We start from the raw sequence: 27243 nt of genomic DNA on the forward strand, positions 1-27243 counted from the left end.
TTTCAAAATAAATCTTAACTTTCAAAACTAAAAAAAAAAAAAAAAGCGGGAGGGGATTTCTCTGGTGGTCCAGTGATTAAGACTCCACACTCCCAATGCCTGGGGCACGGGTTTGATCAGAGAACTAAGATTCCCCATGCTGTGGGTAAGGTCAAAATTTAAGAAAAGGTGGGGAGGAACCTCCCTGGTGGTCCTGTGGTTAAGAATGTGCTGGCCAATGCAGGGGACAAGGGTTCAATCCCTGGTCCAGGAAGATCCCACATGCCTTGAAGCAGCTAAGCCCGTGTGCCTCAGCTACTGAAGCCTGTGCGCCGTACAGCGCATGCCCCACAGCAAGAGAAGCCGCTGCAATGAGAGGCCAGGGCGCCACAACGGACAGCAGCCTGCACTCACCACTGGAGAAAGCCCGAGCACAGCAACAAAGACCCATCGCGGCCAAAAATAAATAAAAATTAAAAAAAAAAGAAGATTCAAGTCGCTTAGGAACTCTAGGTGTGCCCCCCATATGTGACCACCTCTAATCCTCACAACAACCCATAGGGATTGGGATCTCCACAAGTTAGATGTTGATGCTGAGGCCCAGAGACAAGAAGCAACCTATCTGAGGTTGCACAGCTTGTAAATGGCAGAGCCAACATTCAAACGTTAGTCTTTGATGCTGTTAAGCTTGTGCTCTGTCAACCAGGCGATACTCCCTTCGGTTTTTCCAAAGCCAGCTTTGTTATTCAGTTGCTAGGTCGTGTCTGACTGTTTGTGACCCCATGGACTGCAGCAGTCCAGGCTTCCCTGTCCTTCACTAGCCCCTGGAGTTTGCTCAAATTCATGTCTGTTGAGTTGGTGATGCTATCTAACCATTTCATCATCTGTCTCTCCCTTCTCCTTTTGCCTTCAATCTTTCCCAGCATCAGGGTCTTTCCCAATGAGTCGGCTCTCTGCATCAGGTGGCCAAAGTATTGAAGCTTCAGCATCAGTTCTTCCAATAAATATTTAGAGTTGATTTCTTTTAGGAACAATTGGTTTGATCTCCCTGCTGTCCAAGGGACTCTTTAAGAGTCTTCTCCAACACCACAATTCAGAAGTATCAATTCTTTAGCACTCAGTCTTCTTTACAGTCCAACTCTCACATCTGTATATGACAACTGGAAACACCACAGTTTTGACTATCTGGACCTCTGTCAGCAGAATGATATTTCAGTTTTTTAATATGCTGTCTAGGTTTGTCACAGCTTTTCTTCCAAGGAGCAAGTGACTTTTAATTTTGTGACTGTAGTCACCGTATGCAGTGATTTTGGAGCCCAAGAAAGTGCTGTCCTATAAATGAAGCCTAGATGGGGTGGGCCTCAGAAGGCTGAAGGGCTAGCCTCAGCTCTGCGGCTCCCTATCTTTTCTGTAGCCTTGGGCTAATTCCTTCACCTCGCTTTCTTATCTGTGAATAATGGTGACCAGGCCTGCCCCGCTTCCTTCCTGTGATACTCTGTAAGGCATGTCCCTAGGTACTATCATTCCCATTTTACAGATGGGGCAACTGAGACCCACTCATTCCTTTATATTCATGATGAATGAATTAGATGTAATTTTCTGAGGGGCTTCTAGAGGCCAGGTACTATATCCCCAGAGGGGAAAGTGACTTGCCCAAGGCTACACACCTAGAATGTGGCAGATCTGAGCCTCAAACTGACAGTGGAGACTCTAGATGGTCTTCCTGGCCTCCAGGGTTGTGGACAAGTAGCCAGAGGATCACCGACTCAACGGACATGAGTCTGAGCTCCGGGAGCTGGTGATGGACAGTGAAGCCTGGCGTGCTGCGGTCCTTGGGGTTGCAGAGAGTCGGACACGACTGAGCGACTGAACTGAACTCAGCCAGAGGATCACAGTTTTCCAGCTCCAGCAGAAAGTCACTCAGCTCCTCCTTAAGCCCAGTCCATGGCACTACACAGATCCCAGGAAGGACCCTCTTCCTGGGAACTTTTGGCCTGGAACATATTTACAAAACCCCAGAGGGGATGGAAATATCCTGGCCCACTCCCTACAGACCTAAATTAGCAATTTTCTTATAGTTTATAACCCCTCTGGAAATGCAAACTATGTAATATTAGTCTAAAATTAGGAGCATAAATCACAAGAGAAAAGTCCCACTACTTCTGGAGAAAATGTTTTCCTAAGCCTCATCCTGGCATTTGTTCTAAATCCAGACACGGTGGTTGTGTTTCAGATAATTATTTTCCCCTAGTACTTACGGATTGGAGGCGGGATGCTTCAGAGAGAACCCATTCTTACGGTACTGTCAAATGCAGAAATCCAATCTCTTCACCTGGCTTTAGGACATCCAGGTAAGGCCTGGATACTTGAACAGGAAGAGCCTGTCCTGTGGACCCAGGAGGCCTTCTGTGAATAATGAAGGGCACTTTAATAATAACAAGGGCAATAGTGTTACTGGTAGCTGACGCAGATTAACTGGTTAAGATGTGCCAAGAAACCAAGTGAAGTGTCTTACGACCACGTTTAAGCCTCATGATAACCCTGTAAGATGGGTGTTATGATCCCATTTTACATATGAGGTAATTAAGGCCTAAACAGGTTAAGAGATTGACCAAAAGCCATGTGGTTATAGAGCCAGTAAGCAGTGGAGTTAGAGTTTTAATCCCAGTCAGCCTAACACTAGAGTCCACACAAGGGGGTGTTCCCTGGTAGCCTGGTGGTTAGGGTTTGGTACTTTGCTGCAGAGGCCTGGATTCAATCTCTGCTCAAGAACCACCCTGCATGCTGCAAGGCGCTGCCAAAACACAAAACATCAAGAAAAAAAAACGAGAATATCGTCTCCCCTAAAAGCTGCGCTTTCCATGTGCCAGACACAGTCCTAAGTGACCTACACGATACTTACACGGTACTTAAACGATAATCTCTCGATCGGCACAACAAGCCCTCACAGGACTCGGTTGTTTCCCTGTCCTTTGCTCACCAGTGCAGATACTCACACTAGCTTCTAGTCCGTCTGAGCTTCTCTGGTTAAACTATGGAGTTCAAATTCTTTGAGTAAATTAATCCTAGCCTCCTAAGACCCTGGTCATGTTTCTTAATTTCTTTGACCCTCAGGGTTTTCATCTGTCAACTGAGTTGGTTGATCCCTTCATCTCTAATTTTCCAGAATTCCAGGACAAACGCAGAGCCCATGTGGATATGGGCATAGGACGTGTAGGTGGGGTAGAAACGACCCTCATCAAGGTGCAGGAACTTTGTGGTGAGGCGGGTGTGAGGCTGGGCTCCTGGGAACAGTGATGGGGAGGGTGGCAAGGTCCTTCAGCCGAATGGTTGTAACTGGACCCCAGGGAATTCGGTGAGTCAGGACCTCCAGGTATGTGTAACCCCAGGGGCAGAGCTGGATCTATGAGGTGGAAAATCCCTGGGGGGGTCTGGAAGGGAGACAGCTTCCTGCCCCTTTAGGTGGCTGTTCAGGGCTGGACCGCCACTGGAGGCATGGAGACTGACTTCTAGAGAGATTTTTTTTCCCCCATATGCAAATTTGGTCACGTCCCTCTACTGCCCGACCACATTCCCTGGATCCCTACTGCCGACAGATGCGGTCCTCAGCACGGTACATGAGGCTGTCCCAGCCTGACACCGACTCGGCCACTCTCATCTCATGCCCGACGCTAGCGCGGGGGTCCCTGACGTCTCGTTTTCTGAACACATTCTGTACGATCGCACTTCCATGCTCCTCGGAGGGTCCCTGTGGACCCCCTCTCCCACCTCTAGGCAGTTCATCGCTTGGGCTGAGTTGCAGTACTGCATCTGACCTCATTGCCATACTGTGGTCCCCTCCAGGGTGGGGCCCCGTCACACGCATCTCCACGAGGACGGGGGCGGGTGGTACCCATCATGTACAAGCACGGAGTGAAGGCCAGGGATGTATAGAGACTAAGAGTGAGAATCATGAGAATGGAGGCAACCAGGGGCTGGGGGCCAAGGACCAGGATGGGGTGGGGGACGAGGGGGGCTGGCCCACCTAGTGAAGACAGGCATCTCGGGCCCTTTGTCTTGTAAGCCCCACTGTTCCAGCAAGTCTGTAGGAAGAGGAAGGAGAAAGCAACGGCATGATCCTCCTGAAAAGGAACTCTGGTTCCTTCTCTCAGGACTCAGAGCTGAAGTTCGCTTTCTTGAGGCGGCTCCACCCCCACCCCAGGTCCCCAAGTGGTGGATAAGATACTGTCTGTGGTTCTACAGGGCTGAGCCCAGAAGCGGTCTCTCCTCAAGGCTCAGGGATCCTACATTTCTAGGGGCTCACTTCTGTAACCTGACTCTTTCTGAAGGAATAGGTACCCGGGGGTGGGGAGGAGGGGGAGCGATTCCTAACCCCTGTCACCCTGCCCTGCTTTTACCAGTACCGCACCGCAGGGCATATCCAGCAAGTTTGGGCCTGCCCACAAGAAGGATTCGCCTGGTAGCCTCGAGGGAGCCACGGAAAACACACTGGAATTCAGGAGCAACTCAGTAAACCTCCGCAGCAGTCTGCTCCCCCAGCCCTGGTGTGCTCAGCGGAGCTGATGCAGCTGACCATCCCATTTCTGCACCGCACTCCCCCACCCCGGTCCCATGCTTCCCAAGACCCCAGTCCTCTTGCTCCTCACCCACTCCTTAAAAAAAAGAAGCCCTTGGATCACTCCCGTTTCTGGTCGTGTCTAGAGAAGCAGGGTGTGTGCAGCCACGGTTTCTGCCCTGGGTGCCCTATTGCTCCTGCGCTCCACGGCACAGATGGCGGGGGCTGGGGAGAGGGGGGAGACGAGAGGATTGGAGAGGAGCCAGGTGCTGGGGCAGGGCCCTCGTGGGAGCTCGAACGCTTTTTCTTTCTTGTTCTTTTGGCTTTTGACCACAGTTAACTTTTCTTCCTATTTTTGTTAACACAAATCCCTAAGTGTGTTTGTGTCCGGAGAAAGTGCTATGAATAACTGCTGATACATTTGTTGATGATGAACTTGTGAATCATCCTGGGGGGAAAAAGGAGTCCAGAGAGCGGAGCGGGAGCTCTGGAGCCTGCCTATGACGTGTCGTAAAATATTTAGCGAATGATGGTCCAAACCACAGGGAAAAAGTCAGAGAGATGGGAATTTGAAAGCTGCCAGGATTTAAAAGCTGTTTAATGCTAACCATCAGTGCCAGAGAGCTGAGAGCGGCTCCCTTCCTCCCTGCACTGGCCCAAGGGCGCGGAGAGGGCTTCGGACCAGCAGGGGCGGCTGAAAGGCTCTTTGTTCGAGCCCTCCTGTAAACAAGGGGTCTCCCCGGAGGTGGAACCTCACCTTGTCTACTGCCCACACGCTCGCTTTTTCTCCACAAGGAACAGTAGGGGAGCCACTGGCTGCTTGGCATCAAAGAAGGAAAAAGAACCCCTCATGATGGATCCAATTTGTCACTTTGCCATGTTCTGATGTCATTTACATAATGAGCTTGGTCCAGGGTCCCTGGATGACCTGGTCATGTCTTTGGTTCTAAAGGTCTGAGCTCTGAAGCTGTCTCTCTTAAAGGGTTAGGGACCTTGCATGTTTAGGACTGGGGTCAGGACTCACCTCCCTAACCTGACTCTTGGGAGATCTGTTTATTTGGGGGTAAAGGATGAAAAGATTTGAACTGAAAGCTTCAAGTGTAAAGTCATGTTCTCTTTAGTATCAACACCAGGAGGAAGCCTAAACTAAGGGAGAAGCGTTAGGGGGATAATTCAGGTCGGCAGAAACAATTATCTTGCAGAAGAGAGACCTCAGCATAGACTGCTGATGAAGCGTGCTTCAAAGTCATCATGTTGTTCATGGCTAAGCAACGCTAATGAACTTGGTGGCTGCAATCAACTAATCTGTTCCCTGTGCCAAGAAGGTCTCTGCTTTTAGGGAACATGCCATCTGTTTTGCTGGGGAGGCATGTTTTACCTAAACAAGATAATTAGCCTTTGAGGTCACAAAAGTCAGAGCTCCCTGGGCAAGGTCATCCCAAGGAAGCCAGCAGGAAAATGCAGCAAAATTGCTCTACATACATCGGGAGCAGAACGTGGTCCTTTTCCCTCATTCATGTTTTTGTTTGGCTTGGTTTCCTCTTGTTGCTGTTATTCCTATAATTTTGCTTTCCTAGAACGTCTCTTCTTCCACTCTCTACCTATCACCGAGTCCAACACATCTTTGAGGCCCGCTTGAATGAGTTTATAGTCACTCGTGACTTTTCCAATCTTCGTTACTTTGAACTCCTATAGTACTTGGCATCCAAACCATTCATTTGGCGCACACTGTGTAGTTTAATCTGCTTTTAAGAAGGATTCATCTCTTCTCAATTCAGTGGTAAGTTCTTTTGGCAGGTACCACGTCTTATAACACTTCTGTGTTACCACAGCGTATGGCCGTTAATACTTGCCACTGGGGTATTTGCATATGCCTTGGTATCCTGTTAGAGGGCTGCTGCTGGTGAGTGAGAATCTTGGTTGAGATTAAGGAAGAAGACTGAATTCCTGGTAGGCCTAAGGATATGCCTCACATGAGTATATCCAGGTTAAGAAACACATCCTCTGAACGGTTTTTGGTCCTGGAGTTCCTTTCTTAGTTGTAATTTTTAAAGCAGACAGAAGGTTCAGAAAAGTTGTAAATTGAGTAAAAAATGATTTGACTTAGAATGAAAATTAATCAGCAATTCCATCCACATTGTTTCACGTATTTAAGAAAGAAAGGAAAATGAAAAATAAAGATGGAAAAGGACAGAAGGAAGGGAAGGGAAATGAAAGGGATAAAAATCCTGGAGAATGGGGTGGGGAACACAACAGACTCAGTCTTCAAATATGACCAGTAATTTCACGATGTGGTAATTTTTAATATTAAAAGTAAATTGTAAATGTATCTTTATAAACAATACACATAAAATAGATCTATTATTCTAAAACCTTTTCTTTTTTCAGATGCTTTTTCACAGTAATTTTTTTAGGTGTCAGATTTTTCCCTCAAAATAATAGTGCAATTGGGAGAAGGAAGATGCTGTCTGTGAACTCGGACTTCTCTGCTAATACAAGTCCTTGTAGATTTCCTGTAGGAGTGGGTGGAGACTCATGTCCGTCTCTGTTTTCTTTATTACTTGCAACAGCTGCACGTGTTCTGTCACAATCTGTCTGAGGTCTGTCATTTTCTGGAGCAGCTTGGCAAAGAGCTGGGAGGACTCGGGGTGGTTCAGCTTGAGCTGCAGCTCCAAGGCTTGCAGCAGATTGTCTTGTATGTCCTCAATGGGCTTCACGTTCAGCAAACCTGGGCGGTCTGGGAGAGCAGAAATGGAAGACAGAACAGGAGGTTGAGTTACAAAATCCTCTGGTCCCACATCTGAGGCATATTCAGCCAATGACTCACATTTTATTGGTTTTCCTTTGGTTCTAAAATAGCGTGTTGGAGAGAAGGTAAGCAGATAGCAGGCAAGAATTGCATACAAGGAGAATGGAATGCAAGCCAAGACTATCAGAGCTCTTTTCCAGGGCCATTCTCTGCCTGGCCAAGACTAAAGCTGTGTGACCAGTTGACAGAACGCAGTGGCAAAGCAATCATCTCCCCAGACTGGGGACTTTTCTGCTGGCATGTTTCTACTCATTCAGAAATCTCATTTTCAATTTCTGTTTCTTCCTGATGCGTCTATGTTTTATCACCTCTACTTACTTTCTTATCACAAGTTTAAACACACTTTGAAAACAAACTTTTGTCTTCTTTTTGCTTAATATAGCACATGCATTTTCAAAGAGACAGTATTTTCAAATACTGTTACACTTTGGAAGGACAGACCAAATTTTAACATAGGCTTCTTCTGACTAGAGAGGTTGCAGGTAATTTTCACTTTCTTCTTTATATTTTCCTTACTTGAACTTTTAAATGGTGAGTTTAAATTACTTTTAAGTTCTTAATGTTTTTGCTTCATGTAGATCTTTTTAGATTTATCCTTGAATACATTCTAGTATTCTTTGCTTTCTTGAATTCTATACTTCTTTTTCATCACATTTTCTAATGTATCCCTGCTGATGTTTAGAAAAAAATGATTGATTTTGTTATAATGAATCTATTCCAATTTCACTCTTGTGGATTCAAATAGTTTTTATCATGGATTTTTAGAAAACTTTGGACAATTACATCTGCAAATAATCGTAGTTTAAATTTATCTCTTCTTTTCCAGTGTTTGTTCTCATTTCTTTTTCTTGTCATACTGCACTGGATAATACCTCTAAAATGGTATTAAATAATACTAGTGTCGGGAGGCATTCTTATTTTATTCCTAACATTGAGGGAAATGCTTCTAATGGCTTATCACAAGCATGATGTTTACTAGATTATGGCAGGTAGGTTTTTCTCCTGGCTCCCCCAGAGTTTTAAAGTGTTTTAATCAGGAATTTTGTTGCATTTCATCAAATGTTTGTAAGTTTTTCTATCTACAGTGATGAGCACATGGTTTTCTGTTAACCTAGTGTAGTGAATTACATTCATAGATTTTTTTATACTCTTACATTCATTTGCTAATATTTTACTTTAGGGCTTTGAAATTTGTGAGGTTGGTCCAGAGCCTTCTTTTCTGTGAGCCATCCCTTGTCTGTTGGTAATAAATATTAACTAGCCTTACAGACGGAGTTGAGACATTTTCCTTCTATTTCTATGTGTGATTATCTATTCCTTGATGGTTTCTTGGAATTCATTTGCAGAACCATCTGAGGCTGGTGGTAAATCTGTGACTATCTTTAACTTTCCTCCTATAGCTTTTACTTTATCCAGGCTTTCTACTACTTATAAAGGAAAATTTTAGTAATTTACATCAGAATAAAGTTGTACATAATGTTCTCTTAGAATCTGAATCTCTATTATTTATATCTCCTCTAATTGAATGCTTTTTGTGTATCCTCTCATTTAAAATTTTTATTTGCCAAAGGCTTATCTATTTTATGGGGCTTCCCTGGTGGCTCAGAGGGTAAAGCGTCTGCCTACAATGCAGGAGACCCAGGTTCAATCCCTGGGTCAGGAAGATCCCCTGGAGAAGGGAATGGCAACCTATTCCGGTACTCTTGCCTGGAAAATCCCATGGACTGAGAAGCCTGGTAGGCTACAGTCCGTAGGGTCACAAAGAGTTGGACACGACTGAAAAGCTCCACATGTTCCACATCTATTTTATGCTTTTTAAAAAAGCACAACTTTTGGTTTTACTGATCAACTCTGTTTTTGAAAACTGTGTTTTGTTTTCAATTTAGCTAGTTCATTCTTTTAACTTTCTTTAGGTTTATTTTTTCCTTCTTTTTCTCATTTCTTGGGTTGAATGGTTAATTCATTTAGTTTCAGTATTTCTTGTTTTCTGATAGATGAGTTTAAAGCTCTAAAATTTCCTCTCAGTGAAAACCTATGGGGTAAAACAGTTTCACCCTGCAGGCTTTGGTAAATCATCCTCTCACAGTTCTTTTCTAAATAGTCTGCTTTACTATTTTGATTTCACTTTTAATCTAAGAGTTATTTAGAGACGGGCTTCCCTGGTGGCTCAGCTGGTGAAGAATATGCCTGCAATGTGGAAGACCTGGCTCCAATCCCTGGGTTGGGAAGATCCCCTGAAAGAGGGAATGGCTACCCACTCCAGGATTCTGGCCTGGAGAATTCCACAGACTGTATAGTCCATGGGCTTGCAAAGAGCTGGACATGACTGAGCGACCTTCACTTGACTTAGAGACATGTTTTTAGATTTACAAGTGGAAAGGCTGAGTGTTTCTGTTTCTTCTAATTTCTGAGTTTGTTGCACTGTGGTGAGAATATAAGATTCTTTCACTGAGACTCAGCAGAGGGGTGCAGAGACTATGTATGGCATTTAAGATACTCACTTGATATTTTATATTGATTCAAATTTTAGCTCTTGAAGGCCACCACCTTCTTTTTTCTTTTTAACTCTTCTCTTCCCTGTAAACTAAAGCACTGTATGAGAGTTTTTACCTCCCTTTTAATGTCCCTCATCATCTTGCCTCCATTTATCATTGTTCCTTTGCTTCAGCCACAGTAAGCTCTTTCTAAGCCGAGTCCTTCAAGTATCCTATGTTCTGTCGTAACTCTGTGCTTAGGCAGTTCTGTCCCTCCTGCTGGGAGCAGTCTCACATTCCCTCTAATCATCCGACTGACTTAAGCTTACTCTTCAAAACCCTGCCTGTGTCCTTATGTCCTGAAGCCTTTCTGGAGATCATCCCTTCCTCTCCCTTGTTCTTCCAATCCCCTTTCTCTGGACTGTGTAGTGCGTACAAAAACCTCAACTGCTACTATACTAGGAGATTACACTTACTGAGTGGCTATCATTTCCCAAAAATTGTACAAAGGGCTTTGTATACAACACATCGTTTAATCTCCACGTAACTCCATGAGGTCAATGCTTTAAGGAGGGGAAAATGAAGATTTAATTAGAGAAAGGAGAGAAATCCTGCCCAAGAACTGCCACTTGATAGTAAACAGCAGAGCTGAAATTTGAATCTGATTCCAAACACTATACTCTTAACTTTTAGTATGTCCAGCTCCAAGTAAATATAATGTGCCTAGCCGCTGTTAATGGAGAAGGCAATGGCACCCCACTCCAGTACTCTTGCCTGGAAAATTCCATGGACGGAGGACCTGGTGGGCTGTAGTCCATGGGGTCGCTGAGAGTCGGACACGACTGAGCGACTTCACTTTCACTTCACTATGCTGTATTATAGGTACAGATTTTTTTGTTTATCTCCCCTACTTGGCCATGAGTGATCAGAGGGCGGAGACTATGTCTTGATCATCTCTGAGGCTCCAGTGGAAACACAGGAAGCACTCAGTTGACTGAGTTAATGAGTGAGAAGGCTGTTCTGGCTAAGAGTCCTGGATTGAAAACTACAATTCTTCTGGTTGGTGAACAAACCTAAAGGAAGGATCAATACACAATGAAGAAGTCTCTCGGACACAGGGTTTTCCTGAATCAAATAAACTCGAGTAACCTTTATCCATTGAGGTGAGACAAAATGGTCTCGGGTGGGATTTTCAGAACTTTAAACATGCTTTTAAGTTTTTTTTTTTTTTTTTTTTCTTTTCTTTTTAAAATTACAGACAGAAAGTTACCTGTAGTTTTTTTTTTTTTTTTTTTCCCCCTTAACTTCTCTAACATATCCCATTGACTGGAGTAAATTTTTTTTTTTTTTAATTTTAGCACTTAATTTTGGAGTCATCAGCAAGAATCTCTGATTCTGAGAATGAAACAGATGATTCAGTCCTGGCCTAGAGACTCACGCCCCTGGAGGAGTCATCCTTTCTCACAGTTGCTATGCAATAACGAAACCCCCTGACACTTCAAGGAAGAGCAGATCCTGGATGGGTGCCTTTGGTTCAATGGCTGCCAATCCTCCCCCCGGAACAGATGTGCCAGATTTTGAAGGCCTGGACAGCACACGCTTGTGCATCGCAAGCAGCAGCGCTCTGTGTGGAAGTGTCAGGGTGGCTCCTCTGTGGGCTGGGACCCCATACTCTTAATGCAGAACCCTCTGCTCATGGGCACCTTGACTGCTTAGCCCCTCTCCCCTTCCTCCAGAGCAGCATCCGTGGGGTCAAAACTTCTGCAGAGGAGATGATGTTAATCTACCAGGTTTCATTTATCACGACAGTTCAAACAAGCTAAAGCCACGAATGCAGCTGACGGGGCTTGCTGGAAACACTTGGCCGCCGTGCAGCGCAGTGCAACTGTGGCCTCTATGAGGGGAGAAGGATCTGGTTTGGATTTTCAAGCCTCTCCCTGGCAAGTTTTTTTTTTTTTTTTATGATGTGACAGATGAAGTTTGGCTGAAATTTTGTGGCCACTGATTTATGTTTTCTCTAGTGGCGAGTTAGATCATTTACTGATGTGTCCCACTGTCGCCCTCACCGGGCCTCAGTCAAGGCAAAGACAGAGAGCAGGAGAGTGGGGAAAGTGGATGTGCTCTGCTTCTAGCAACTCTCACTAACCGGCTCTGTGACCCTGGGCAGGCTGATGAAGTTCACTGCGCCTCGATTTTCTCCTCTGTAAACGAAAAGGAATGGACTAGAGAGGGGATCTCTAAGACCCTAGTTCAAGAGTTCTAAGCTTTCTTCTTATTTGTAATTCCCTTTACAAGATTCACATAACAAAATTGGGGGAATTTTCTACTCAAAATCCAAGTAGAAAAGCACATTAACAGGCTCACACATTAAACTTAGAGCACTTGGCTAATTTGGAAAGCTAGAAAAGCTTCCTTTGGTCTTCAGCACTCCCTAGGGTTAAGAGCAAAAGGGATGTGGCAGGCTTGCCCTCACCCCCCAGCTGGCTCCAAGGCCTTCTCTGCTCCGCTTGCTGTCTTGTTGCTTCCAGCTTCCTTCCACTCATACCTGAACCCCTACTGAGCTAAGCTGGGCAACACAAGAGTGCCACAGGAACCTGTCTACAGACCCAGCTGTCCTGGATCCCTTGGTCTTCCCTCTCCCTTCCCCTCAGCTCAGGGCCTGCTAAAGTATCATTCTGAGAAACCTTCTGAGGTCCTCTCCCTTCACCTTGCTGAAGGTTAGAGTTGGGGTCTGGAAAAGGATCAAGGCCAAGGGACCCCACTTCACTAGCCCTAGATTGCCTAGAAAGCCCTTTTGGCAAAGTGCGTGCTGACTCAGACTCCAGGACCCAACCTTCAAGGAAGCTGGAGTCAATTATTGGTTCCTTACTCCCCAAGCTGTGAAGAATTGGGAAAGAAAGCTTTCCGGTCCCCATCACACAGTGCTGGAATTGATTACAGAACACTGTTGATTGCGGGCAAATCTACAAAGCTTCCATCTTATCCAGATCTGGTTCTGTTAAGAGCTTATCGGAAGCAGATTCAAATTCTCTGCCCACCTGGGCCAGGCATCTCCCTACCCCACATTTTCTCAGGAGACGTCTTAGTTAGGGGACCAGATGGCCATGGCGGTGTCTCCTGAAGAAGGTCCAGAAAAGCCAAAGTGGACGGCTTTGTTTCTTTTCTAATTGCTGCTGTTATGACACTCCCAGCTCTTTCCTATTGGCTTTCTGACGGAGACGAATCGGAAAAGGACTGTATCCAGTACATTTAGGAAAAAGAAGTCTTGAGAGCTGGGGAGTGGTAAATTGATCCAAAGGCGATGAAAGCACTGAGCTCGGGTGAAAGTGAAGGGAGGTGGGGCTCCTTAGGGAGCTCACACTAGGCATTTCACTTCCTCTTCCTCTCCAATTGCCTTTATTCTACTGCTTCCTAAGTACACAGGTGTGTTAAAAGAGAGCAGTGGATGCTATACTTAAAATGGATAGCCAACCAGCACCTACTGTACCTATAGCACACAGAGCTCTGCTCAGTGTCATGTGGCAGCCAGGGTGGGAGGGGAGCTTGGGGGAGAACGGATACGTGTACGTGTGTGCCTGAGTCCCTTTGCTGCACACCTGAAACTATCACAACGTTGTTAATAGGCGATGACCCAATACAAAATAAATACAAAATAAAAAGTGGTTTTTTTTTTTAAACAGCAGTGGATTTGGAAACTGAAGACCTGATCCCGTCTGTCCTCCACTTGGCTCCACGTGACTGTGGACAGGTCATCTTATCTTTCTGGGTTTGCCGTAATCTTTAAGACAACAGTGGTGTTTCTTTCCTTAAGGTCACGGTGAGAAGGAGTCAGGTACAGGAGCTTTATAACACAGTGCTGGTCTCTGTGTTTGTTCAGGTAGAGGCAGTTCCCACAGGGATAGTGTCTGGAGTGTAAGCAGGGGTGGGGTGGCATCTGTGCAGCCGGGAAACGGGGTGGTTTCTGAGCTGTTACTGGTAGAGCAGAAATTCGGGAGCATGAGATAAGGGTTCCTGATACAGACACATGTTGGGAGTTTGGGGCAAGTTCTCATTCTTGTAGTTGAATGCGTGTAAGCAAGACTGTTTCAGAACAATTATGAGACAAAGAAGCCCCGGTGCCCACATTCACTTCTTCCTTAGAGATGGGCCTGGGGTTCTGTGGTCCTTCTGTGGTCCTTTCCTGACCTAACCATCAGAATCATGGGGACCGCTAGGCAAACCCCTGCATTCATCCAGGTCTGTCTCTGGCAAACTTTGGCATGACCTGTAGCAACTGCCTCCTACCATCCTACCTTTAAGAGGAAAAAAAAAAAAAAAACCTAAGAGAATTTTCACATGTGTTCTTTTCGTATTTAAATTTGAACTGGGGCTTGACTGAGTGCAGTGATTCTTGACTTTGCCTCTACACTGCAATTATCTGGGGAAATTAAAAACATGCAAATGAATGCCTGGCTCCCCTCTTTAGAGACTCTGACTGACTTGGCCTGGGGTGTGACTGTTGTTCCTAAAAACTTCCAGGTGACGGGAAGCCAAGAGCAAACACCACTGATTTCAGAAGCATCTGGAATCTCAACCTCAAAGCTTACTTGCTGGGTAACTCTGGGCAAGTTCCTGAACCTCTCTGTACCTCGGTTTCCTCATTTGGAAGGTGGGAGACCTGACAGTAATCCAGTGCACAGTGTGGACGAGAGGATAAAATGCGTCCCGAGATGACAAGTGCCTGGCGCAGCATCTGACACGTGCAAAGTCAGCCATTTCCAGCTGTTTTGTGTAATGGTACCGTCCAACACGCCTCTTTTCTTCTTACCTTTCTGCCCCTCTCATTTCTCTGCTGCCCCTGGGTCTTCTCTGTGCCTCTCCTATTCTTTCTCCCTTAACTGCTCCCTTCCTCGCCCTGCCTTCTAGATGCTTTTCTTTTTCCGCTTCTGGGACCGCACCTTGCAGGGGATGCAGTGGCAGGAATCCTAGCAAGACCAGCCTACAATGATCAGAAGTGTGAGCAGCGGATGATGTGGGGAGAAACGTGGTCAATCACTGCTATGGGGAAAGGAAATGATGGAGCAGACACGGGCCATCTGGGGCAAGTGTGTCAGCCGTGGAGGCCCATGTTGCTGGTAGACTCTTTCCCTCTGAAGGGGCTCATGGTCTAACACATCCTTGTTAGACAGCAGTTCAAGAATGCTTTCTCTGTTTCCACCAAGGACGTAGCAATGACACATGTGACTTGGCTAGGATGGAGGGTGGGAAGACCACCCCCACGAAACCACGCCCAGGTCCTACCTTCTTTCACCTGCCCTTTAAGTAGCAATTGCACACCAAGTCCCCTCATCTCAAAACGCTTGACTGCTGCCTCCAAAAGCCACCTCCTTGACTACAGCCCAGAACACAAAGGCATCTGGTAACAAGGTGGGTGGGGCTTCCCCCTCTGTTGTGTTCACAGCTCTTTCATCTCTTGAGGGCACCTGCAGTGAAGGGAGTGTGGGTTCTGTTTTATTTCCAGCTCTTTCAGAATGGAAATGGGACTGGAGACTTCAATCCTGCCCTTGGGAAGTCCTGTCTTTTTCTAACTCCTTTCACAGGGTGTTTGGGTCCCTTTGTTCTGGACATTCAAGGTCAATCAAGTGAAACTCAGCCTTGGGGTTTGCTCCCCTTCTCTGAGTCTGGACCAGGGAAGCTACTGACTCCCTTCAAGCCCAGGGATGCAGGTCAGTTTCTGCCCCTTCTGTGTCCCACCCCAGCTCCAACCAGGAAGCAGGGGCAGAGGAACCAGGCTGGAGTGCAAAGATGGAGAATGGTTTCTTCTTCTCCATCAAGCCTGACACATTCACGCTCCAAATCAAGTGACTCTTCCTTGCTTCCTCAACCTCTAGAAGTGCTAAGAGCAAACCAAAGGGAGTCAACAAAATAGAAGGTGGCCAAGAATTAGCTCTCTGCACCTCTCCCCTCCTCCCCCACATTGTCCTTGCCAACATCTTTGAAAAGAACCTGTGATCTCAAAACAGGTGTGACCTCCAACTGCTAAGTATGATCTCTCACCATATAATGTCCCCCCAGACTTCACAGCATTCTGCAACCTCCCCCCCACACCCCCTGTTGCCACACACACATACTCCTGCTTGGTCCGTACCTCCTTCAGGGGCCAGCAGGGCCCAGAGTTCTCCCCTCACCCATTCTCCCCAGTATCTTTCTCCCTTGGGGTTTTGTTCTCAATCCACAGCTAATCCCCTTAAAATGGTAGCTGATAAAGAGATTAGCTGATATCTCCCTAGGAGTATTTATATGGTACTAAGGGATTTTAAGAAGGACTATTAGTAAAATTTCAAGCGATCTGACTGGCAGGATCACATGGAGCTACTTTATATTATATCGCATAAGGGAAGAGGGAAAAGGAGCATTTATGTGTGCCAACCATGTCCCAGGCATCATGCCAGAGGCTTCACATAATGTTATTTATTTAGGGAACTGATAAGGAATTTGAGGCTCCGGTAGGTAAATGTGTGCAATCACACATTTAGTAAATGGTAGAGTGAGGGGGTTTGGGGAGTCCACAGCCTCCCGCCGCCCCTCCCGCCTCTCCTGGTCCACGGATGGAGGGGTGGCGGGTGGGACCCCAGGCAGCCTCTCTCCCCTCGCCACCTGTGCTGGCCTCTGGAGCCGGTACCGGCTTCACTCTTCCTCACTCGAAGAGGATCTGTCTGAGTGTCGTGGCTAGCTTGTGCCAGCCTGGAAGGCTGCCTGGGGTCACCCAGAGTTTAACCACACATTGTGAGAACCCCAAATGATAAAGTGCTCCCCAAAGTGGCCCACTGACTGGCTGGCTGAGCCTCTTCCAAGATGTCGGTGCGGGGACAGGAATGACTCAGCAGTTTGGCTTTCAAGCCCATGTCTGTCTCTGAGGTCAAGTGCCATGACGAATGATCCCAGCCTATGGGGCCTGGGGTTGGGAGGGGATTTTATTTCTGAAGCAGTCACAGATAAAGATGCTTCAGGGTTCTACTACAAATGACAAAAGCCTCTGTGTGTGAGTGTGTGTGTGTGTGAGAGTGTGTGTGTGTGAGAGTGTGTGAGTGTGTGTGTGTGTGAGTGTGTGTGGTTTAAGTTCCTCAGATGATTCTAGTATGTTCTTCTCCCTGCCCACCCCAACCCCGAGGTCTCTGGTTTTCAGAATTTGGGTGCCAGTTGAGAACTTGTATAAATATACCTCCCTCTGTCGAAACCAAGCCCTCTATGGGACATTTCTAGATAACCCACACTGAGTCATCATTCAAAGCCATCTCGGCCACCTGACAGGGTCTGCCTGCTGGTCACGGCAGCACAATGGGGAGACCAGAATACCAGGAGAAGGGAGCAGTGTCACACGCTATGTGGACGCAGGGCAGGTGCCCAGTCGATATTTTCCAATTAATAAATGAAAGCAATTACTCTCTGACACAACCGTGGCCCAGATGGGGAATATGAATCATGTAATCAACACTCGTCCACTGTCCAGCTCAAGGTTCAGTCACATGAGAAATCAGATGTCTGTGTTTCTTCTCAACATTACAGAGAACAGTTAGAAAAAAACAACTTTTACCCTTAGGTACCAGCCTGTCTCGTATGGATAAAGCAGATGAATATTTAACTGTCACAGCAGAATGGAAGAAATCTGCCCTACTGTTCTTCACAGTATTCATAATATCTCAGTTTTAAAATATTTTTGGTTTTGTCTCCTCCCAGTTAACTAGTAAGGACGATGCCAGCAGACAAAGAAGGCATGGGGACCATTGGATTGTGGAGAATTAGGGTCCCCCCCCACCCCCCGAGCTGGGGTTTCCTCACTCAGGCACCTGCCCTCTTGTCTTAGATTTTAGAAGAGAGGGGGGGCTGTCCATTCTAACTTGCAGAAACCACAGTTCTGCTGTTAAAATGAAAGGATTAGACACGAGCTGTCAATATCCACAAGGTTCTGGAGGGCTGTTAGGGGTATGGAGGAGAGCCGACACTCACAAGCCCAGAGGACCTCCCACCCTGGACCCGTGGGTCTGTGGTCCTCCGGAGAGGGGTGCTCGCTATACAAGGAATGGGAAGAGTAGACATCTGGATGGTCAGGAAGACATTAAGTTACTGACGGGTATTTTAAGTTTTACATTTCTCTCACAAACTTCCTTGCAACCACTCCTCTCTATCAGAGCCTGCTCTAAGATGCTATCTGACCACACTGGGACGTATTTACTTGGGTACTTCAAGTTTATGGTCAGTTTTTGCAGGGAGCTCTGCGAACGGGGGTGCTGTGCTGCCTGAACAAACGGGGTAAACACGGGGTCCACTCCTTCCCAGAGCAGTCCTCAAACCTGGGACATAATTTTGTGAGGCAGTTGGGAACAAACGGTGTCTGGACAAGGGCTCTGGATAGTAGGAAGTGATGTTTGGAACTGTACCTGGAAATTCTTGATTGAAATACTTGAAGGTAACAGGGAAATGGTAATTTCTGCCAAAGAACTCCAAGACCAAGGTAAGTACCTGGGCTGGTCCCACATCTCAGCACACAAGGCAGTGCAGCTGGGCATCTGCTGGAAGGTCAGGGTGGGCCTGACCTTGGCCTCACTGATGAGGAGCTCTGTGACCGCGGGGCAAATTGCTTAATCTAAAGCAATTCTAAACTTCTGTTTTCTCCGTCTGTAAGATGGGGATAAGTGAGAGATTTTTCTAGAATTGCGGGGAAAATTAAAGATTCAGGATGTAGGTCAAGTGCTTACCATCTATTCTGGCTCACAGTGAACTGGTCAATAGATGGCAGCTCTTTTTATTAGTAATATTTGATCACTGTTCACTCAATAAGCATTTATTAAGTACTTATTCTGGGCTGGGTTCTGTGCTCTGATTCTAATTCCAACAAACGAAAACGTAGATATCATATCTACGGGATGTCTCTGGCGGTCCAGCGGTTAAGACTCTGCTCTTTCAATGTAGGGGGGCGTGGTTTTGATCCCTGGTTGGGGAACTAAGATCCTGCATGCCCCGAGGTGCAGCCATAAATAAATAATTATTTTTAAAGTATCTATCTATACACATGTAAGTCATGACCAAGGCTAGAAACAGCTCTAGTGTACTGACCTGAGTGGCCAGGTGTCACAGAATATCAATTCTTCCTTCACCTACAGATGTACAGCTATGCAGAATTCTCCCTAGTAGCCTGTGCTCTCTGCCCACTCTGTAGGAGAAAAGCACATATTCACTCCAAGAGCAGCTGTCCAAAACTGCTTCATGGAGAAAGAACATGACTGGAATGGCTGGAAACAGGAGGAGCCGCTATATAGGAGGTTTGCATAACCGAGCCAGACCCAAGAGGGTAAATGGGGAGGCCGGGTGACTTGCCATCTGTGGCTCCTGCACCAATATTTACAGCTTCTCTGTCATTAGGATGGTGATGACAATCTGCCTCGAGAAATATATTATAAAATCCAGTGAATTTCCTCCCCCATATCGTGGAAGTTTGGGAAGAACTGTGATGGATTCCAAACTGTTTTGAATTAACGGAAAGAGCTTTTGCCTGTTGCCGAGTTCCAGCTGGAACCCTCCTATGCTTTTTCTCCACCAAACAGCAAACGCCCGAGGGGGGCAAAGTGTCCAGTGGAGTGCCCTGGGGCTTGTCAGCTTTACTGAGCTTTCCACTTGGCCTTGGCTGCTGGTAGGTTTTGGGGAGTTTGCTGGTGTGGCTGGCATGATGCTGTGGCGCCAGCTGCAAACATGCCCTTGCTGGAGGCAGTTTTATTACTCTTGACGCCACCCATCCAGGCAGTGAGACGAGAGGGAGCAAGGGCCTCTTGCTCCTTCTCTTCCCTTAATATGACTCCCGAGGAAACCTTGCTTCTGGACTCTGTGCGCAGGGCTCCAGAACAGTGATGGGAACACAGGTTGGGGCCACTGACCCCATGAGGGAGTTGACCACATCTGCCAGTCAAGTGGCAGAAGGAACTCGGAGAGGTGACAGTTAGGATACCTGGGTTTCCCTTCTAGTTTCACTGCTCACGAGTTGTCAGTTCTTAGACACAACCCTTTCATCTCTGACTCTCTCTTCTCTCTCTACGGAATAAGAATAAAGATACAGAACTGTCGGGACCTAGTGAGAGAAAGTAAGGGACAAAGTGCTGTCCTTTGGCTCGGGGAATGTGGTTCTTTTTAGTCTCATTCTTCTTGCTTGAAGCTCGAAGGAGAAGGAGGGAGAGAGGAGGAAATTCTGAGAAGAACTAGGTCATCTCTCTCAGCGAGCTTGGTCTGAGAGGTTCATACATAGTACAGATGCTGAACACCGGGCCAATCTAAGTACCAAATCTAACGGCATCAGCAGCTTCTAGGGTTGAAGCCGAGTGACCGTGATCTTTACTACTGCAACTCCAGTTTCCCCAGCGAATACTTAGTTGGGTCAAAATCAGGTACTTTCATCCAAAAACCCCCTTTGGGTCCTCTGGGGAATCCCCCACCTTTTACCTCCCCAATTCCTCACCACCCTACTCTTACATAATACCCATCTCCCCTTCAGTCTAGGGTCATAACCTTGACCGGGACGAAGCTCTTCTGTGAGTGACTCTTAAGGCCAGCTTAGAAGGAGGTCACCAGGTTCCCTGCCCATAACACTCCTCTCTCAAGTCCCTGAAGCTATCTGCAGACTTCAGAACAAACCATAGAGGAGAAAATAACTCCTCTTGTTAAGAACAGGTAGGATCAGAAATTTGTCAAAGCCTCTTTGCTTACATGAACATTTTCCCTTGGAAAACCCACGATGGGAACTGAGAAATTATATGTTGTACAAGAAATTACATGCTGTACTCAAACAACCCACTGTCTGGGACGGTGGTTCCACCATCTACAGATGACCAGGAAGCTCATCTCATTGGGATCCAGTATTTGGATCCAGAAAGACCAGAGCAGCTCTTTCTCCAGCCTCTACCCACCAGCTTCTCTGACTAAAAGAGGGAATCAAGTTCCTGGGTGCTGAGCAAACATTCTTACCTAGTGCCCAGAGGCTGGCTTCATCGACAAAGTCAAACTTGGCTCAGGGAAGAGAAGGATTTCCCTTTTGCGATATGGGAACTTGCCAGTGGGCCAATGGTATGTTTTTCTTTTTTTTTAAAGGAAGTCTCAAATGATTTACAGGGTTTTCTTCTCATTATAACTACATATATATGATTTTAAGATTCTATGACTGGCAGCTACTTTCAGATTTCTTTTCATTATTGTGAGGATCCAATGAACTCTGGAAACTGGCTACTGTGAAGACAATCTGGGGAATGCTCAAAGGAACTCGTTTATACAGCACCGACATTTAAATGATACCATTTTTAATTTTCTTAACTGAAAGCCAAAGTCTGCAGTATCTATTAAAACAAGTTATTCTCAGAGCTATTTTTGACCAATTCATACACATTTTAAAGGCCTAACTGAATAAATGATTTTAAAAATAATCTAGTTTGTGTGTCATGCGGAGTATATGGCATTTTTCTAGATGAAATTATACTGTCCTCTCACGTGCCCATAAAACAACATTGCTCAGGTTCAAAAAGCCCTGAATTACCATGATTATTTCTTGCCTAAACCTTTCCTGGATAGAAACCAAGCATGTTGGAATGGCTTATTTCAAGTGCCTCCCTTAATATCTGTGGTAGGAATGAATATAAACCAGCACAAACTTTATGGAAAAACAATCTGGCAACAATGAAACAAAAGATTTAAAAATGTTCATGGCCATCTACTCAGCAATTCTACTTCTTGTAATTTATAGAGTGAGAAAATAATCTGAAATGTTAACAGAAATTTACACGTAAGAAGAATCATTGCAGTAGAATTTAGAACATGTTTTCCATAATTTTCTATAACATAAATCAGCCATAATTGTTCTTATAATATAAAGCAACCTATACCTAAGTAGCGGAGAAGGCAATGGCACCCCACTCCAGTACTCTTGCCTGGAGAATCCCAGGGACAGGGGAGCCTGGTGGGCTGCCGTCTATGGGGTCGCACAGAGTCGGACACAACTGAAGTGACTTAGCATAGCATAGCATACATAAGTAGGGAGATAATTTAGCATGTAATGTTCTTTTATGAAATGAAATATGTTACAGTCACTAAAAATGATAGCATACATTAGAGAAATGCAAATCAAAACCACAATGAGGTACTACCTCAGAGTAGTCAGAATGGCCATCACCAAAAATCTACAAGTAACAAATACTGAAGAGGGTGCAGAGAACAGGGAGCCCTCCTGCACTGTTGGTGAGATTGTAAGTTGGTGCAGCCGCTGTGGAAAATAGTATGGGTTCCTCAAAAAACTAAAAATAGAGTTGCCACATGATTCAGCAATCCCACTCCTGGGCACATATCCAGATAAAACTCTAATTCAAAAAGATACGTGCACCCCTATGCTCACAGCACCACTATTCACAACAGCCAAGGCTTGGAAGCGACCTAACCGTCCAATCGGCAGATGGGCGGATAGAGAAGCTGCGGTTCATACTTACCATGGCATTATTAGTCACAAAAAAGAGGGAAACAACGCCATTTGCGGCAACACCACTACAACTAGAGATCACATACTAAGTGAAGAGAATCAGGAGGACGAATACCGTATGATGTCACTTACACGTGAAATCTAAAATACGACACAAATGAAACTGTCTGTGAAACAGAGAGAGACTCACAGATATAGATAATAGACTTGGGGTTGCCAAGATAGGCAGGAGATGGGGGAGGGATGGAGCGGGAGGCTGGAGTTGGCAGACCTAAGGAATGGACAGACAGCAGGTCCTACTCTGTAGCACAGGGCACCGTGGTCAGTATCCTGTGGCAAATCATGATGCAGAAGAGTAAAAAAGGAATAAATACACACACACACACGCAGCTGAATCATTTCGCTATACAGCAGAAATGAACACGACGTTGTAAGTCAGCTATACTTCAAATAAAACAAATTTTAAACGGCAGCATACATATATGCCAGCACAGGCACAGAAACGTTTTGGTAGGAGAAACAGACCTTTGTTAATCCTATTTTATTTTGAGGATATGGAGCTTTACTTTTCACTTACACCTTTCTTTGAATCAAAAAATGACCATATATTACTCTTATTTTTAAAATTAAGAAAAATATTAAGAGTGTTAATGACATGAGAAATGATTAGGTGAAAAAAGTAATATAAAGATGGTATGTGCTCAGTTGTTACCATGTCCTACTCTCTGTGACCTGATGGATTGTAGCCACTAGGCTCCTCTGTCTGTGGGGTTCTCCAGGCAAGAATACTGGAGTGGGTTGCCATTTCCTACCCCAGCGGCTCTTTCCCACCCAGGGACTGAACCTGTGCCTCCTGCACTGCAGGCAGATTCTTTACCACTGAGCTACTGGGGAAGCCCACAAACATGGTATATATAGTATAATTAGGAAAAATCTTAGAAATAGATCACATGTTAATAATTATATTTCTATATTTCAATAAAGATAAAATGGGCCTTAAAATATTAGCTAAACTATACCAACTTGTTTTCTAACCTGGTTGTTCAAAATTGAATCTTTTTCTCCCAATGGACCTAACGTAAACTGGAATCTCATTCTTTGTTGAATGAATCACAGAGATTCAAGGGTCAACTGAAGAAGTAAGTATCAAAACACGTCGGATAGCATAGTTCTGCTATTATTAAGCATAACACGACAAAGGGCTTGTGGTGTCAGAGTTAATCTGCACTGTGCTGTTATCTGTTTGCACCCTGGTCATGAAAAGTGGGCTGCCGGTGTAGACCGTGGAGCCACCTAGACGACCTCGGTTCATCATCCTGACTCCATCTTTGCTGTCTGGGAGATTCTGGCCAAGTTACTGAACCTTTCAGGGCTTTGGTTTCCTCATTTAATACTCTCACTGGGGTTGTGAGAATTAAACGAATGTGTGTGAAGTGGTTAGAAAACTTCCTGCACACAGTAAGTACTCGCTACTTGCTCTTCTCGTTACTGATACACCGCGCATCTGATTTCAGAAGCACTCTGCTGTCGACTAACTGGACCACAAAAGACTACAGAGTGGGCCTTGCTCTTTGCAACATGCTGTCTAATCCACACAACTTACATCTAAAGGACCACTGTCCCCCCACACATCAGTTTCCATGCACAGGGAGTATTCTGCACCCACAAACAACTTCGCCCAAATTCCATCTCAGCAATGAAAACTGGTTATCTAAAGACAATTTTTATATAGAGAGATGACACTGAAACTTTCTTCTACTCAAGTTGGAAACCCATGAGGTGCCAATGAAAGTAGCATATAGTGTAAAACCTGGCTTTCGGAGTTGGTTAATTAGATCATGCCCTTGCAAGGCCAAAAGTACAATGAATGCCTAAATAACTCAATTTACTTCTCTGCTGGGTGTTCTCTGGTTCGGACTGCATTCTTGATCACAGCCAACCACCTCACCAAGGTACTGTCAGGGGAGTCGTCAGAGGACTCCACACGGGAGAGGAGGCAGAGTCAGTAGACGTGTGCTCTTTGATCCCTGAACCTGCGAAAGCAGTTCAAAGTCACACCTCGCTGATGGTGGGGCTGGACCATTATCTAACCACACACACAGTGGTGCTTTCTCCATGCAAGTGAGCATCGTCTTAAATTACTTAAATGAGAATAGACTGGCCTTCTGGAAAGGAACAGAAAAAGACAAGGAAAAAGGAAATAAAGAGAGAAAAAAAAAGAAGAGGGCATTTGTCTTCCATGTTTGGATTTGACCAGACAAAAAATTTTTTTCAGAATAAAGGAAAAGCACCTGAGTTACCCACAGCCGTCAGAGAGGAAGTCAATTGATATTCTTTCTCAGCATGTCTCATGGGTAGCGACACTCCCAGGGCATTATCCCACTGGCACTCTCTGTGGGAAAGTGCGGTAAGTGCAGAGAGAAAAGGCGCAAAGCCTCACGCGAAGGCAAGTCGACATTCATTCAGCCATCCCAGCCCCACCCCACCCTCCTTCACGGAAAACCGCCAGCAGCAGCTTACCTCCACTGAGAATAATGACAGCTATAAATATTGCTAAGTCGCTGTCATCTAATTCCAGTGCGTTGAACTTCACAGCAAACTCGAACTTGGGCTCCATAAAGTCACCAAAGGGCTTTCGCAGGCTCTTTAGAAACTCCCTTGTCATGAATCCTTGGCCCTCGGATATGAGGACCCCATCCTTATTCATCAAGGAGGCCAGCATCGTGTAAATGATCTCGTGCACGCCGTATTTTAGGAGAGTTACTTGGTCGTTCAAGTCAAGGTTCACAAAGCCGGGGATATTCTTGGCGTACTCTGTGATCTCCTGCACGGCTTCCACGGAGCGAAACTGACACCCCTGGAAGATGCGGATGGCCACCTCTTTGCTGGGCTCCTGCAGGGGACTGATGTGCTTGAACTTGATTTTATCTTCTCCCATCATTAAGGAGTTCATGTCATAGATAACAAACGGCTGCAAAGAAAAATGGGAGAAAGTGGCTGAGTTGGAAATTTCTCATTCACGGTCAACACCATCCCAGCGTCTTCACAGACACTTGCTTTGCTAACGAACATCTTTCAAGTTGAAAACATTGAACAATGAGAAAATACTCATGTCTTGATTAATCCTCCAGGTTGTCTTCTGGAACCAAACATATTTCACCAACATTGGTGATATGATACCACGACCGGTGACTCATTAGTAGCTCCAATTCCTGTTGTTTGGAAGGTCTTTGTTGTTGATTTAAAAAATGATGCAAAAATCTACTGTTTTATTCTAGCTTTCAATGGCATACATGTTTAACCTTCTTTCAATAAAAAAATTATTTCAGACACTCAGGGTTGAATAGACCCACTTGGACATAAAGTAATCTTGCTGTTTTAGATAAAATCCTCTCAGAGCTTAAATGAAACATAATGTATATGTAAACTATACTTAACTATAGAAAAATCAGTCTGATAGCAGACTACAAACACTGAGTCAAGAAAATGTCTGTTTCTTTCTTTCCTCTTTTTTTTTTTTTTAATGCTCTGGAAGCAATCTGTTTCAGAAGGAGCAGCTGCATAAGGCCTATGGGCAAACACTACAAAAGTGGCAAATTGAAAAAAGGTTGGAACTTATTTTTAAAAGTATCTGTCCTTAAGGGTCAAGAATCAATAAAACTTGTTTATCAGTTATTCAGGTTTGCAATAGGCTGCTAGCAAAAGCCTGTTGGGTTTGTCCACGAAATAATCTTTCTCTTTCATTTCCTTGTATAGATTTAACCAGAGGTTTGTGGTCCTTGTGAAATTCTCAAGACTACCCTGAATAAGTGACCACAATTATATATATACACACACATGTATATACCTACTGAACTCTGTGAGGAGCTACCCCTCAATTCTAGTCATGTGTTTTACTCAGAAGCAAGGAGTAAGAGTTGAGGGTATCTGGCTTCCAGCTTTGGTTCTGTGGTTAACTCTGTGACCTTAGAAAAGTCATTTATCTTTCCTAGCCCTCGAATTTCTCATCTGAAGTGGATTGCATAGATTTCCAACTCTTCTCGTGAGGATATGCTAGTTGCATTTCTTGGAAGTAGCGTCTGTGATGTGTGTGTGTGTGTGTGTGTGTATCTGTGTGAGTGTGCATGTACACATACATGTCCACTGAATATGAAGTCTCTGATGTACTAAAAATAAAGCTTCTTTTGAACAGCTTTATTGAGAGACATTGAGAATTCTCTCCTCTTTGGCAAGAGGAAGCAGACACAATGAGAGCCAGCAGTAGCCAGCTTCAAGACCCACTGGTTCAGACAGTTTAAACTATTAATCTCAACAGTAGTCTAAGATTGTTATCAAACTTTTTTGGGGGAGGGGCAAGCCACATGTCTTGCAGGATTTTAGTTCCCCGACCAGGGACCGAACCTGGGCCCAAGCAGTGAAAGCACTAACCAATGGCTCACCAGGGAATTCCCTTCACCAAACTATTAAGTCTATTCTGCACTGAAGGAAATAACACTAATCTAAGTAGATTCCCAAACTTGCCTCTTATTTCAACAACATTCGCTGGAGTTATTCCAGAAATTGCTACTTTTTTTAAACCAAAAAAATTCACTTCAATTGTACTGTTTAGCAAATACAAAACCGCAAAGTAGGACAGATGAGAGGAACCCAAGAGTAAGCTCGCCTGGTGACTCAAGTCTTCAAGTAAGCCAAGAACGAATAGTTCATACTGCTTTGAGGCATTCTGCTTTTTTCTCTACTTCAGACCTATATTATTAACAGGAGGGAAAAAAAAAAAAAAAAAAGGACAGAGTAGATGGACAGTCTCTTCAGTTAACATGTGTTGAGTTTTTCCAGAATGCCAGATTCTGATGCTGACAAACACTAGCTTTTACAGAACCTAGGAGAAGGTGGTTTCTGATCTCAAAGAGTTTTGTGGCCCATTTTCATTTACGCTACCAAG

General features: G+C 45.2%; 1 protein-coding gene and 1 non-coding gene across 12 annotated transcripts in view; one reads left to right on the forward strand and one right to left on the reverse strand.

The window, feature by feature from the left end:
• The window catches only part of LOC109576365 (peroxisome proliferator-activated receptor gamma), a 218582-nt gene that overhangs the window by 85878 nt on the left and 105461 nt on the right, over positions 1-27243 (reverse strand). For 10 of the 11 annotated variants that reach the window (XR_011563084.1, XM_070776930.1, XM_070776932.1 and 7 more), the window contains one exon: positions 24822-25272. Coding sequence is in view for 10 of the 11 variants with exons in the window: in XM_070776930.1 (XP_070633031.1) it covers positions 24822-25272 (451 nt within the window). In the remaining variant the exon portion in view is untranslated. Of the gene's footprint in view, positions 1-6813; positions 7272-24821; positions 25273-27243 lie in introns of those variants that run through there. The other variant, XM_019984993.2, reaches the window with a different exon arrangement.
• Positions 8935-9007, forward strand: TRNAC-ACA (transfer RNA cysteine (anticodon ACA)). The gene has a single exon. It is a non-coding gene; the product is annotated as a tRNA-Cys (tRNA).

Source organism: Bos indicus, chromosome 22, assembly GCF_029378745.1.
Source record: "Bos indicus isolate NIAB-ARS_2022 breed Sahiwal x Tharparkar chromosome 22, NIAB-ARS_B.indTharparkar_mat_pri_1.0, whole genome shotgun sequence".
Classification (NCBI taxonomy): Eukaryota; Metazoa; Chordata; class Mammalia; order Artiodactyla; family Bovidae; genus Bos; species Bos indicus.